The sequence below is a fragment of the Epinephelus moara genome, chromosome 13 (genome assembly GCF_006386435.1).
Source record: "Epinephelus moara isolate mb chromosome 13, YSFRI_EMoa_1.0, whole genome shotgun sequence".
In the NCBI taxonomy this organism is placed as follows: Eukaryota; Metazoa; Chordata; class Actinopteri; order Perciformes; family Serranidae; genus Epinephelus; species Epinephelus moara.
The window spans coordinates 23973908-23988257 of record NC_065518.1 but is presented as its reverse complement, the minus strand read 5'-3'; the positions used below and the strand labels follow the sequence as shown (position 1 = coordinate 23988257).

Sequence of the window (14350 nt, the reverse complement as noted above, 5' to 3'; positions counted from 1 at the left end):
ATGCCTCTCACCTCTCCTGTGAGGTCCATCATGACAAAGAGCAGGGCTTTGAGAAAGGTGAGCTGGTTCTGTAGTACCCAGATCAGAGGCAGTCTCTCCATTAGGAACTTGATGGACACCACACCGCCGAGCTTGGCATACCAGGCCTGCTCATAGCAGCAGGCGCACAGACGCTCCACAATGTAGGAGAACAAGGGCAGCTGGCATGCCTGAAGATGTAGACAAGAGGCTGAGATAATTAACTGTATCCCATTTTAAAACGACCACATGTGAAAACACCAATAAAACACATAGAATAATAATCACAAATAGTTGTTGTTCATTCCAATCATCAATATGTAAATGCAAGTAATCTTTTTGTCAGAACAACTGTATTCGAAGGTATGATCTAACACAGGATTGAGAGTAAGATCAACTCCTAGGTTATAATGCCAGCACAGTTCAAACAGTTACAAAACAAGTGGCACATTTAGCATTAGTGCCAATCTCTTTATTACATACACGAATAACTGAACCCTTCAACACCCTCTTCACAGTGACTTACCCTCTCCTTGGAGCCAAGAATGATGCTGGCGACATCAAAGATGACGGCCAGGGCCACTTCTCCAATCTTACACAGCTCCTTCTCCTCATAGGCCATGCATATAGCAATGGCATCAATCAGAACCAACGGATCCATGCCCTTTGAGCCATTCTCCTCACTGTGGAACATGGCTGTGCTTGGCTGGCTGCCCAGCTGGTAGCTCGGCAGCAGGAACGGACCTGGGATGGCAGGGGTGGGCAAGTGGAAAGAAATTATGTTTAATATAAAATATATATCATCTTACTAAAGATTAAAAGATATGAGAGCTATACCTATGTGTTACAGTTAAAGTAAAAGGTTCAATTTCTATTTTTCTCTTAGTTTGTTTCAAATACAAATTGAAAATTTTAATTTTAATAAAACCAGTGAAAGGACAAATTGGAAAGTGACTGATATTCTTGTGCAGCTGGGAATCGATGCCGATGCCAGGGCAAAACAGAAAGCTAATATTAGACGTAGGGAGTAGAAAGAGCACCAGTCCCTCACCACACTGCTGAGCCACAGCGACCATGGTATAATGGCGAATCAGGCTGGCTACGAAGGGCAGCGCGCTGGGCCTCAGGTCCTTTATCACAGCAGACATGAATGCCCCAGTCAGGGCCTGTTCAAAAGTTCTGCGGGCAGGCGTGTCTTGTGCTTTGTAGCGGTGAGAGATGATGACACTGGGGATCCACTTCTCAGCGAAGCTAATGGGGGAGAAAACCACACAATGAATTAGAGGATTACATATTAACAAGGACAATATAATATGTGGCCGTACCACTGAAACTTTATTTAAGCCAAAAAAAAAAAAAGCATTTAAAGGTTTGTGTTCAGCCCATTTTGCTAATATTCCAAATGAGATCCATGTGCATTGCCTGTTTGCAGTCACCAAACCTGCAACTCTGATTCTCTACGTCTATAAATTTCCTCTCTCCTGTTGCCTCCTGCTGCCTTTCTATTCCTCTGCCTTCTTCTTTGTCCCCTGTTGGTATTTTTGTTATTTACTGCAGCTGAAGGCAACTGGGCCTTGGTGTGATTGAGCAGCTGTTTTCTCCATGCTTGAGCTTGTGTTTTATAATGCCACACGCCAGGGGCAGACCTGATGGATCGCTTCATTTCATTATTGCCATTTAAAAGACTGCTCTTTTGAGGGAGGAGGAGAGAGAAGAAGCGGAGTGGCAGGAGGGTGGGGGTGAGAGGAGAGGAAAGAGGCTAGCAAGGAACGTGGCGGCTGGAGAAAGTAGGGGGCGGCATGGTTGACAGAATGTCAGATAGATTGCCCTTCACTCATCGAGGGGCCTGCCACTCAAACACTTCTGCCTTCTCTCATGTTGGCATTTCATGATTTGCTCTGTTTAGGATTTTTTTCTTTTAAAACTGAAAGGGTATATTTACAGTGCCCAAATACTGAGGCAAAGAGCAATGTGTATAAAGAAGATGAAAGGAGGCAGAGAGAGAGAAATGAAGGAGAGGACACTGCAAATCGAGACAGCTTACAAGAGGAGGGGGCTTGCGCAGGCCCCCTGATCATAAATGACACACTTCATTATCCCCGCAGAAATGTGCACACAGACGTATTCATGTGCATGAGTGTGTTAGTGCATAATGACAGGAGAGTGTAAGGGGCATGGTGTAGCGTAAACAGACAGGGAAAAGTCAATTAGCCCCTGCCCGAGGATCAATGATGGTAATGTGACTAACCCCCCTTCCTGTTTGTCTGTTCATGTATGTGTCCCCGCCTCGCGGTGTAGCCTGCCAGAGGGTGGGGGGGGCCTGCGAGTGTGTAATTAGCAACTCCCGCTCTTGAGATGGAATTGATGAGGCAGTGTGTGTGGTGGGGAAAGTGGTGAAGACATGACGCGCGACGCTGAAAGCAGGGCATGTCAGCAGGTGGCGGGATAGGGTTGGATGTGATGGGGAGATGAGATGATAAACAGAGCTGGTGCTGTGGGTGGGGTTGGAAGAGGGCAGAAAGGAACGGTGGGGTAAGCCATGGGCAGCAGTGGAGGTCAAGGCCAAGATGGGTCAAGTTAAGGTTAAAGAGGTGGATGATTAATCAGAGACGTGGCTTTGTGTGGACTCAAACGTCAAATGCATAAGATGTTCATATCACCTCTAGAATGTTTTGAGGTAAATGCACTGTCAAAGGCGTTCCTTAATAAACACATGACAAGTATTTTTGTGGTCAAAAATAGTCTAACACATCTTTAATCCAGTATCAAATACTGAATTAAAACTAGGCATATGAAAGCCTGTCACAATGACTACTTTTGTTGGAAGATATGCTGTCACAGAAATAAATGTAATAAACAATATTAGTCATTTTAAAACCATTTTATGCCACTGATAAAATGATAATATAATAGCATAATGAAGCAAATACACCCTTTGAAAAAGCAATGAATGTTTCATTCTTAAGAATATTTAAACACTGTAACTGTAATATGGAAACATTTTTTAACGTATTTCTAATAAAGTTACTAATACCTGTTAATATGTAGAATGAAAGTATGTGTAAAATCATAGTATATTTATAGGGGTAGCCCAAAATAACTCAGTTTGAGACTTAATACAAAGTTTGGTCATCAAGAACAAAACCAAGTGACGCCTCTTGTGACTAATAAACAATCTTAGGGAAGCTTCAGGTACACTGCAGATACCTCCGTAATCTCTGCTGCCAGGGATGAACGGCCTGGGATACCGACAGTTCGGTGGTGGATTTACAGAGTGAAGGATGAAGTTACTGGGAGATAAAACTTGTTTCCAAAAAGCACCAAGCTTCTTTAGATGTTTCTTTGCAAACTTCTGATGCCAACTTTTGTGGTGAGGACACAGGATAGGTTTTCTCCTGAAGTCTTATTTAAAGATCATATTTGTACAGCTGTCACTGCAAAGTAGAACAGTGCATCACCACTCCAGCAGCTTCTGCAGTCAAACAGGGGTTTTGATTTGCCTTTCTAACAATCCTACGAGCAGCTCTCTCAGAAAGTTTTCTTGGTCATCCAGACCTCAACTTGACCTCCACAGTTCCTGTTAACTTCCATTTCTTAATTACATTACGCACCGAGGAAACAGCTACCTGAAAACACTTTGCTATCTTCTTATAGTCTTCCCCTGCTTTGTGGGCATCAATTATTTTAGTTTCAGAGTGCTAGGCAGCTCATGACAGGACAAGGTTTGAGGAGTCCAAGTATTTGGAGGTAGGTGGGGTCAGGGAAACCCATCTGTTTATTCTAGCATCACGCTGGTTAAAATGCTGGAGACATTCTTATGTAAACAAACATGCATGTAAACATAACAGACAATATCGAGGTCAGCACACTGGTCAAGGTCATGTCCATATATCGATTACGGTAAGTCAACAACGTAATTATCCTGACAGGCCAAAGCATATGCCACGTTAAAAAAACCAAAGCCAGACTGTTTACTTACTTCGGATGAGACAGAAGCTGGTAGAGAGCGTGCTTGTTGTCATCCAGACTGGTCATGGCCACCAGGAAACACTTAATGACCTCCCAGGCCTGTCGTCTGTAGTAGGGCTCTGTGTTGGCACTCTTGAGACAGTCCAGAGCCGTCTCTATCGCCTTGAAAAGAATACATCAAACAAATCTTACTTCAAAGTCTTCGATAAAACAACTTACTATATTGTAAAATACCAACATTCCATGTTACCAATATGGAAATTCAAATGCATTATAAGGTTCTATATGTGATTAATTTGTAGGAGGTAACACAACGCGCCATCTGGCCAAGCAAAGGTCATTATGATTTCTACATTATGGGCTGACAAGCCACAGCAGCCAGGCACTTAAAAAGGATGAAAATGAACTAATTAATGCCACTCAGAACAGAGGGGAGAAGATGAGGAGGATGCAAGAATAGTAGGAGGGTGAGAGGAGAGATGAGGGCACAGCAGAACTGAATTGTGAACCTGTCAGTGTATTAGGATACCAGGATATTTCTGTCAGGACTGAAACTCTGACCAGTACTCTATTACTAGCGCTTAGATGTGAAATTGAAGGAGAAAGTAAGAATGCAAACTTCTGTGAAAACACAGCTTACTGTAAGATATTTCAGAGGTCAGTTAAAAAAAAAGATTCAAGAGGCAAAAGACACTGAAGAAATTCAGATATATGCTGCTCAAATCCCACAAGAGTGTCTTACTCATACTATCTTGAAGAGATTCAAGTTATTCAAATCACTGTTATTTAATCTCTCTATTTACCTTACAGCACTTTACACCATCTCTCCCTCAATGTGCCAACTGTCCATATGGCTGTATCATGAGCCTGCTAAAGATTCATGCCTTCAGCCCTGTGCATGTGGGTGTGCGGCATGTGAGAGTGAGTGAGTCTGTGTGTGCTGCCCGCGCCCATGATGATGGCAAACACACAGATGGATAGCCAGAAAGAAGGAGCAGCCATTAGTGAGAGTAAATAATGCCGTCATGGCGGCCCACACTAGATTGATGATTACTGACTGGGGATGAGGAGGAGAAACAGGAGATGAATTTAATTACCTGGAGGACACACACATCTCCCCACTCACTCGCTCTCCTTCTCACACACAAACCCTTGACAAAGATATATTGCTCTCAGTGGAGCACAATAATGAGGAGTATCAAGCTCTTTTACGTTTAATTCTCTCTTTCTAAAACTGAAATACAAAGGTAGAAAGAGGGAGAAAGGAAATGCAACAAAGTGAAATCAAACACAAACTTTCCTCCTCAGAGTTCTGCAAACAACTTAAAGTGGAGAACATCAACAAGCATTCACTACCAGTCACTGTGTAGTCTTACCTTCTCCATGGGCAGCTGTATGGACGCTTTGCAGTCAGTGAATTCGGCCTTGATGCTCGGACCCTGGACCTCGGTCACCACATAATGCAGCCTCTGAGACTCCTTCAGCATCTTCCTGTTGCTGCCACCAAACTTTCCCAACACACGGTAGGCAACGTGAGAGATGCTCTCAGCCGGGTTACGGAGGGTGCGCCACAAGGCCTGCAGCACAGGAAGAGGAGAGAAATTATAAGCTTTACTGTTGATAGAAGGAAAGAAGCAGGGAATTAAACCGTTTCTCTTAAAAGAGCGGATCACTGTCAAAACTGTGATAGGAGATTATAATCATTACTGCTACACTACACTAAACACCCACTGTTGACCACTAGAGGGCAGATATGTTAAGAGATATTAAGCAAATGGGTGGATATGAATCAGTTATTTTTCGGATGTTAAACTATCCAGCCATGCAGCTCTGTAAAAATTGTATCTGGCATGACGATGAGATAACCACCCACCTGCATGAGCTCTGCCCTGACAGGCTGAATGTGGTCGTAGAGGAAGTCCGGCTGTAGGTTGTCCACACACAGCTCCAGGGTGCGAAGGCCCTGGCTGACCAGAGTCTGAGAGCCATTGAGGGCAGATACCAGTGGATCCATTAACATGGGTAAGTAGGGCAGTAAGGAGCTCAGACGCACTGGCACTGTCAAACACAACTCCACAAATAGATCCTTCATGTGCTGCTTGTGGAGGCCACTCTGCAGCATGTTCAGACCTAACAGCATGACAACAGAATACTGGATATTAGGCAAAAAGATTGTATCAGAGGAGGGGTGAACCTTTTTCCGTCTTTTCATTACAACTTATAAAATTCAGAGCAATGTTGTGTGAGGCTTTACCTTGCAGCAGGTTTGGTAGAAGGGGTAGGAACTCCTGGTAGAGCAGGTCATGGCTGCCTCCACCAATGGAGCGAAAGAGAGCCCGGAGAAGCAGGAAGTAGTTGTAGGGTTCCTTAGCTGATTGGGCCAGCTCCATGGAGCTGTTCACTATCTTGTGGAGGTGTGGCTGAGGAGACAGGGACAATCATATTAGTAAAGAAAGCCAAACATAAAAAATAGTCTAACAAGTAACACACAAAAACCTCCTCTTACCTTCAGCATCTGCTCATTCTCAGCAGCAAACAGTGACACTGAGCCAAACACTAGTTTGAAAAGCTTGAGGTAAAGGTTTGAGAGCTCAACATTGGAGCCCATCTCTGGTAGTCTCTCAAGAAGATACTCCACTAGGATGGTGGCAAATAGAGCAGACGTTGACAGGTTGGCCAGGAAAGAATTTGCCACAATCTGGTAAAAACAGAAAACAAGAATTATAATTTCAGCACAAGTAAATTAAGACTGAAGACCGTATTATCTGAACTGATTTGTACTGACTTGAGTAACTGTAAGAAAAAACATCACCTGTGATCCAAAACCAATTTATACATGCGACACTTACTTATATGTGAGATGGCATGTACCTGCAGCGCGTAGTTTTTAGAGATCCTCTCCACCATGTACGGCACAGTTGTCTGAAAAATCTCCTTGAACGTGAGCGGGTTCATCATGGTGAAGACCCCAGCAAAGTGCTCCAGAACTTCTTTCTCCTCCTTCATGCGCACAGTCTGACAGTTGGCCACTCTAATGTAGGTCTGCTGGTTATTGGCAACCTGGACCTGGACAGGAGAAAGATAAGGTGTTGCACTGGGCTGTTGTCGGATTTAAATCATTCTATTTATCAGAGCTATGTCTTATATTACTGACATATTATATTACTGACGTTATTTGTTAAGGATTTTTAAATGGGCAAACTGCTCTAGTCAAGAGCTTCGGCCGTACCTGGTAGATGTCCAAGGCCTGCATGGCGTATTTTACCAGCTTAATGTAGATTTGTGTTTCCTTTGGCTGAAGCTGCTTGTTAGGAATAAACTGAGCCTCTGGAAAAGTAAACAAGAATAAACAACAAACTTAAAGAGTGCATGTAAGTTTTATCCAACAATTACTGATAGCTTTGTATTTATATGCTATGCCAAATGCCATCATGGATGTTGAGCATGGATCTGTGTCATCTCACCTCCTGGGGCCTTGCAAGAGGTGATGCCCCACGTAATTGTCTTCACTCCACACACCAGTGTCTTGACTAAGCTGCGGCAGTCCGACACCTGAAAAGTCTGCTTGTCCTCCTTCTCACCAGCTCGGTCAAAGGACGCTGTTGGGGGTTGAGGCGTCGTGGCAACGGGTGTGGGAGGAGCGGGAGGTGGAATGGCAGGGGTGGTCGATGGAGTGGGTGTGGCAGGTACCCCTGGTAACACCCCTGGGTCAACAACACCCATCTCTGACTGGGGCTTGCACTTTTTAAAGATGGAGACAAGCTGGTAGCGCGCAATGGTGTGAAACTTCAGCACAAACACCTGGTTTACAGGAGAGAGAGAGAGGGGAAACATGACTCAACATTTTTTTATCAAAGTGTATGTGATATACATCAGTGCCTTTTCTGCTGATCCACGCTCTGTGCTGCCTACCTCCAGCATCCTCATCAGGATGTCCCGTCCGTTGCCATTCTCTTGCTCAGACTTTGAGCGGATGCAGTCGACCAGGTTGAGCAGCAGCTTGCACGACATGGTCTGGATGTTACTGGGAAGTGACTCGTCATCAATGTTCTTGGCGAAGAGCTGCACAGCTAGGGATAAATCTGTCAGGGGCAAGTTCTGACGAACATGGTGCACCAGGTCGGCTAGAGTGCTGTAGGCCAAGGGTCTGGAAAGAAATGTAAACACGTCACTGTAACATTTGGAGCTGAATTATAATCACATTTTATGACTTCATAGTAGTGAAAACTGAAAAGACCATGCTCCAGTGAACTGACATTTTCTAAAAGGCAGAAAAAGTAGTAATCGGGGAAGCAGTAGTCAGGAAAAGTTTGACAGATATGGAAAGTAGCTTTGGGATGCATCTGAAACTGCGAGGGAGATGTGGAGGAGAAAGGGAGGGAGAAAGTGAGCTAATGAGTGACACTGATAGTCCTGCCAGGTCTCCGCCAACTGCCTTGTTTCCTATGTAGTACTAATGTGAAATGACAGCTATTTTGTTGATGAGGTGAGCTAGTTTGGCATCTGAAGAGGGTCAACAAGGGTTTGAAATCGACCTAAAGAGGGGATGTGCAAGCAGCCTGCCCTCTGGAGATGCGGGTGTACATGACAACTTGACAGCGCGGTCTGTGCTGCAGTGGTGAGAGTTCGCTTCCCTGAGAATCTCAGCGGCGCTGAGAACTGCCTGATTAATATGCTAGGACACTTAGCATGCACCTGGCTGAGCAATCAACCACGAGAGAGAGAGCGTACCAACACCAAGGAGATCAAATGATCGTGAACACACACAAAACTCACCTGAGTGTCTCCCGGGCCGTGTAACCAGAACCAATTAGGATGGATTCATCGAAAAGTTTGTCCATGCAAGGTATAAACTCTGAAACAGAGTAAGATACATTTTTATGAAATTATTCAAAGATTGTAGGTGCGCCCCAGAAAAAGAAGTTGGTAAAAAAATAAATCGTACATGTCAGAGTCCTCTATGGGTATGATTTTGAACTGCGGCGTGCATTAACGCACTCACCGTGCCACATGCCAATTAGTTCCACAACCCGACCCAAGCTGTCCACACAAGATCCGCAGTCTGACCCAAAACCACACATCCTTTAATAACCATGCGCTGTTCAAATAATTCAGGTAGGCAGCATGTTTTAAGTGATCATTTTGGGACATTTCATTAATGTGAAACTAAGATAACACATTTTGTGCTTATTTTCATAATATTGAGCTGCACATCTTCACAGTTAACGTGCCCGTTAGTAACGCACCTGACTGAAGCGGCTCTCATATTCCAGCTGGCACCGAAGACAGAGCCAACAAAAAAAGTCAGCAGAGGATTAAAATGTTAAAACACTGAATTTAATTAGAATTATTCACAGTTTATTTTAATATATTTATCATCCAACACCCGTGAACCAACCTGCATGTTTCTTTTTTTCACCCAGAGCCAACACCGCAGATAAAATTAAGACAAAATACCACCCCCGGCCACCTTCTTTGTGGGTTGCCTGCTGGGTACCAGTGTGTATCCAATTTGACACAGGACTCTGACATGTGTTGCAAGACACGGTGCATAATAGTACATTTTTCCAAGACAAGAAAATAATTAACATACATAAAATAAAACACGTTTGTTTTAATATATGCAGTGATAACTGTATCAGTGCTCCATCCCCTGCTTTGGCAGCCGGAGGACAACTCTCACTAAAACACCTAATTATGTTTAGAAAGTTTCCTCAATCCTCTGCAACTCTATGACACCAAATCTCTGGCAAAAAAAAGCCGAATCACAATCACAATGGTTTGAGCCACAGAAGCAGAAGTAACTCACAATATCATGTAGAAAATCAAGCAAAATGTGTATCGCTGTCTCAAGCTTTCTGAAGGGTGGTTAAGCGTTTATTCCATTTCATTCAGTCTCACTTTTCACTGCTCAGTCACCAAATCCAAATGAGGGTCTAAAGCCACGGTTTGACAGCTAATAAAAATGTTATTTCAGAAGTGTGAAATGTGAAAAATGAAGTGTGACTTGGCAAGAACGTAGGCCGCTAATGTTTTGACCAGGAAGAACACATTAAACTACAATTAGCCCTGAAGTTTCTTCAACTCTCACTGAGAAAAAAAATCTGTTAAAAAATGATGTGCACTGTGAAAAGAAACATGTACCAGTATTCAAAATAATTCACCCACCCGTCTCATTTTCCTGTTCACTAGTTTATACGCATTTGTGTGTGTGTGTGTGTGTATGTGTGTGTGTACATACGGCTACGTAGGTCAGTTGTAAGGATGTGCTTGGCTGCAATGAGCAGTTCCTTGCGGAGGTGAGCAGTCTCAGAGGGGCAGTTGGTCAGCAGCTGCAGCATGCCCTTTACCATCTGCTGAGAGTATTTCCCTACCAGGTCCTGATAGGATACACACACACACACACACACACACACACACACACACAACATATTATTAACAGCACAATTAATTCTTAAAATCACCGTCAACTCAGGCAAGCTATGTTCAACAAAAATAATTACCATACAAGTCAATACTAATAGAAGTCAATGTTTGAGCGAGTATTCAGTATTTTTCAATTTGATATCTTTTAATTTAATTTGGACAGGCAGGGTGTCTGTAACAGCCAAAACAACAGTTCACTAAATCCCCTATTAGAATTCTTCTTTTTATGGTATTATCAGTGTTTTTTGATGTTTGTGCCAATTGCCTGAGTTTCTACTGTCTTTAACTGTTGCTGATAATGTCTGCACACAGTCAGTGTAGCAGGGGATTGCTTCAGAGGAAGCTATTTGTACCATTCACTTCAGTTCAGTGTGCAAAAACTAAATATGAAGTAAAGTAAATGCAAAAGTCTTAATTTAATTTTTCAAAGTGTCTGTTTTATCTTTATTCTCGCAAGCTTCGGTGTCCTCATATCAGTGAGCACATTATGTTACACTCTGCTTCCTGCCAATCACCTGACACCCACAAAAAGAATTGATATTCAGAAAAAAATCCTTCAAAACATGTCTGTTTTAATACATCTCTATGTTCTGCAAATATTTGCTACTAGATAATGTGAGGCCAAGTTTGACAAGAGGATGCATTTTAAAGCAATCAAACAGGTGTACCTGGTAGATTCGGATGATGTAGGCTAGAAATGACAGAGTCTTAATCTGCGCAGCAATGAAGTCGGCATACAACTCCTTGTTATAAAGCTTGTGTTGCCTGCAAAGGAAACAGCACGATTTACATAAAAAAGACATTTAGCTCCATCAAAGACATTAATGATGTTGTATACCTGCAGTAGGTGGCAGTTACAGAGGTTGAAATTGTGGGGCTACATATGGGACTCAATTCTACATGGGTGACTTGTTTGTCTGCGTCACAGCTGTTACTGCGCGTCAGGAAGAAAACTCTCTCTCTATACCTGCCAGAGACCGCTGAGGTATTTTTTCTAAATTAACTCTGCTCCATTTCCTTTCTGTTCCGAATGCTTAACACAAGCCTCTTCCTACCCTGAGAGGTTTCACCTCCTGCTAAGCCAATTTCTACAATTTTAACTTCCCCAAAATGGATTTTAACTCCGGGTTTGGCAGGCAAAGTGCCGGGCAACAGCATCAACAAACTGAGTGCTAGAGAGGAAGATGGGGAGGAGAGAAAAAAATCCATTCTCTTAAACATGCCCAAACTCATTTTGAGGGCTGTAAAGTGAAAATGAAATTTGTTAAAGGCACACACAAACTCCTAGCTCAGACACAGCCCGCATACAAGCATGCACATACACACAAACAGCTTACCTGGCCTGTGGAGACACCTGGAGCATAATGGTGTTCATGATGAGGGGTACAAATTCTGACACCACATTGTGAATGTTCAGCTTGTATAGCTGAGGGGACAGAGAGAACACACAGTCTCAGTTAATGAAAAACTGACCTCATTTAAATACACACTTATTATTACAGCTGAAGTGATTATTTCCAAAACCTTTTTAAGATGGTTTTTTTTTTTGGGGGGGGGCTAAAACTCCCATGACTCCAATTATCAAAAAAAGCAGATGAGCAATTTAGTTAGCCGTGTCAAAATCTTTGAAATAAATGTCAACTTATCTTCCAACTCTAAAACCCTTCAAGTTAAATGTTGTTTTTTTTGTTTACTTTGCATGTAAAGTGAAATGTTTTAAGGCAAAAAGCACATTTCTTGCCATTACGTATTCCTTTTTGCTGTTATTCAACTGCCCTACCAAGGGTCACTGTGTGATGGTTATATTTAGAGAAGTTCAGGAGTGTCTCACAAACCTGATACATCAGCACCACTATGATGGGAAGCTCTGCCAGCACCTTGAGAGACAAGGACCCCCGTGGGATGATGGTGTGCTAGAGGCAGAAACAAAGTGAGAAACACAATGAGGATGAAAACTGGATGACGTAAAAGCTGGATACTTGCCACACCCTTCTACAGCTGACATAGTGATTCTGACAGATATACCACTGCACAACAAAGACACTTCTGCGCACTGTCTTCTACACCTGCAATAATCAGAAATTTATTGGGAACAATGTTTTGGCACAGACACTTCCATCAGGTTATTCTAGAAAATGTTGTTTAGAAAATAACCTGACAAATGTCTCTGTATGGAAAGGTTGTTCCCAGTAAATTTCAGATAACTGCAAGTGTAGAAGACAAAGTGCAAGAGGTCTTTGTTAGGTATTCAAAAGTGTTGCTTTTAGATGTACCATTGCCCTAGTAAACAAAAGCTAAATAAAGTCAAGTTTAGAGGAGTGGACTTCTGAGCACAAGCTTGCTGGCTTAAATCATACTTGCCAAACCTCCCATTTTTTCAGTGAGACTTCTGTTTTTCATTGCCCTCTCTCGGTTCCTTCCCGGATTCACAAAGCTGCAGTATTTCTTCCTATTCATGACAAATTTTCACACCTTTTTCCCCATTATCACAGCCTGTTTCTGGCACTGTACAGCGTGTATAAGCCCTACTACTCTAAAGGTGTACTGTTTCCTACACACTGGCGCTTCCCCCTCCAACCCCAGGGCTAGAAAGGGGAAACCATCAGGCCCACATCAGTCGGGCATGGCATCAGGGTTGGGGGGAACCCAGATTGCCCTCCTCCGCCAAGGCGGGGTACCCAGCTGTGTTCCACAGACCATGAGCCTCCCGTTCTGCCTCATGTAGGCATCCAGGACCCCAGAGGTGTGAGGGCCAGGGAGGACAGCCGGCTTTGAGTCCCTGCCGTGAGCCAAACCTGCAGCCTGGCCCCCCTCCCTCCTCCTGGTACTCGGCTGGAGTACTACAGTCACTAAAAACTTAACTGAATTAAATGTATTTAACATAAAAAAAACATGATGCAGTGTACTTATTATTTTGTTCTTTTCATTCTTTGCAAGTCATACGAATGTCTAGAAAGTCTCCAGAATTTTTCAGGGGGAACCTCCGAACCCCGGGCTTTGATTTCAAAATCCTCCCTATCTTGGAGTTCTCATGGTTGGCAAGTATACTTTAAATCCACATCAGTTCTTCTTGTACATTCTCCATTACAAAATATCACACTTCAAGATTCTTTCCTTGCTGTAAGATTATGTTTTCAGTACAGTCTTTGAAAAATAAAGACCGAAATTCATCTTAAGGAAATTAATCATATAATAAAACTAATTAAAGAAACTGTCAATGAGACAAAATTCAGATCAGCGTTGTATTAAACCGACAAGAGGGCGCATGCTATAAAACTTTAGTTTGAAAATTTGTGCTGAGAGAGCGCATCAAGTACTTTTTAATGTATGTTCTCTCTGAGAGTCAGTAAGAGGGCAGTTTTGTGGTTTCCCCTATTAGTGTGCCAACACTGCCATCCTGTGGCTACAGACAGTACTGTATAAGTATGCAGTATGGAGATTAACTGTTGGTTAGCTTACTGTTCGTGTCTCGCTGTCTTCCCTCTCTGGTGCAGTCTTGACCAATACCGATGTGATCATCCCAACCATTTCTGGAGAGGGAACCGTGTTCTCTGCTATCACCTGTGGGTTCTCAAAGTACCTGGCCTGGTGGGAGCACAAAGAGACAGTGGTTAGAGAAAACACAGACACAGGTGGAAAGGAAGAAAGAAACATGAGGGAAGGACAGTGGCAAGTTACCCAGTGCTTCCGTTAAAAATATAATCAAATCAGAAGCAACCACAACTTCACTGAAAGCAGAGCCACCTGCTGTGAAGGCTGTACTTACAACAACTTTCGGAAGGTCTTTGTAGATCTGCTTCACAAAGTCCAGAAAGTGATGAATCTGAAAGGAGAAGATTATGGAAAACATGTTAATCCAAGACTTCAAGAAAATGTTCACATGTTCCTTTTATTTTTCATAAAGAAAAAGAAGATATCAATAATTCTTTGTTGTATT

The 14350-nt window shown here is 43.0% G+C and overlaps 1 protein-coding gene across 3 annotated transcripts in view; it reads right to left on the bottom strand.

Moving 5' to 3' along the window:
* trrap (transformation/transcription domain-associated protein) overlaps positions 1 to 14350 on the bottom strand; it is a 102782-nt gene that overhangs the window by 80856 nt on the left and 7576 nt on the right. For all 3 annotated transcript variants that reach the window (XM_050059277.1, XM_050059275.1, XM_050059276.1), the window contains 19 exons: positions 14180 to 14236; positions 13873 to 13998; positions 12249 to 12326; positions 11751 to 11839; positions 11082 to 11178; positions 10229 to 10367; positions 8764 to 8842; positions 7900 to 8134; positions 7452 to 7788; positions 7217 to 7314; positions 6859 to 7053; positions 6494 to 6685; positions 6242 to 6407; positions 5861 to 6117; positions 5364 to 5564; positions 3998 to 4149; positions 1070 to 1269; positions 545 to 762; positions 12 to 209 (listed from right to left, as the gene is read on the bottom strand). In XM_050059277.1, coding sequence (XP_049915234.1) covers positions 12 to 209; positions 545 to 762; positions 1070 to 1269; positions 3998 to 4149; positions 5364 to 5564; positions 5861 to 6117; positions 6242 to 6407; positions 6494 to 6685; positions 6859 to 7053; positions 7217 to 7314; positions 7452 to 7788; positions 7900 to 8134; positions 8764 to 8842; positions 10229 to 10367; positions 11082 to 11178; positions 11751 to 11839; positions 12249 to 12326; positions 13873 to 13998; positions 14180 to 14236 — 3114 coding nt within the window. The remainder of the gene's footprint in view (positions 1 to 11; positions 210 to 544; positions 763 to 1069; positions 1270 to 3997; positions 4150 to 5363; positions 5565 to 5860; positions 6118 to 6241; positions 6408 to 6493; positions 6686 to 6858; positions 7054 to 7216; positions 7315 to 7451; positions 7789 to 7899; positions 8135 to 8763; positions 8843 to 10228; positions 10368 to 11081; positions 11179 to 11750; positions 11840 to 12248; positions 12327 to 13872; positions 13999 to 14179; positions 14237 to 14350) is intronic.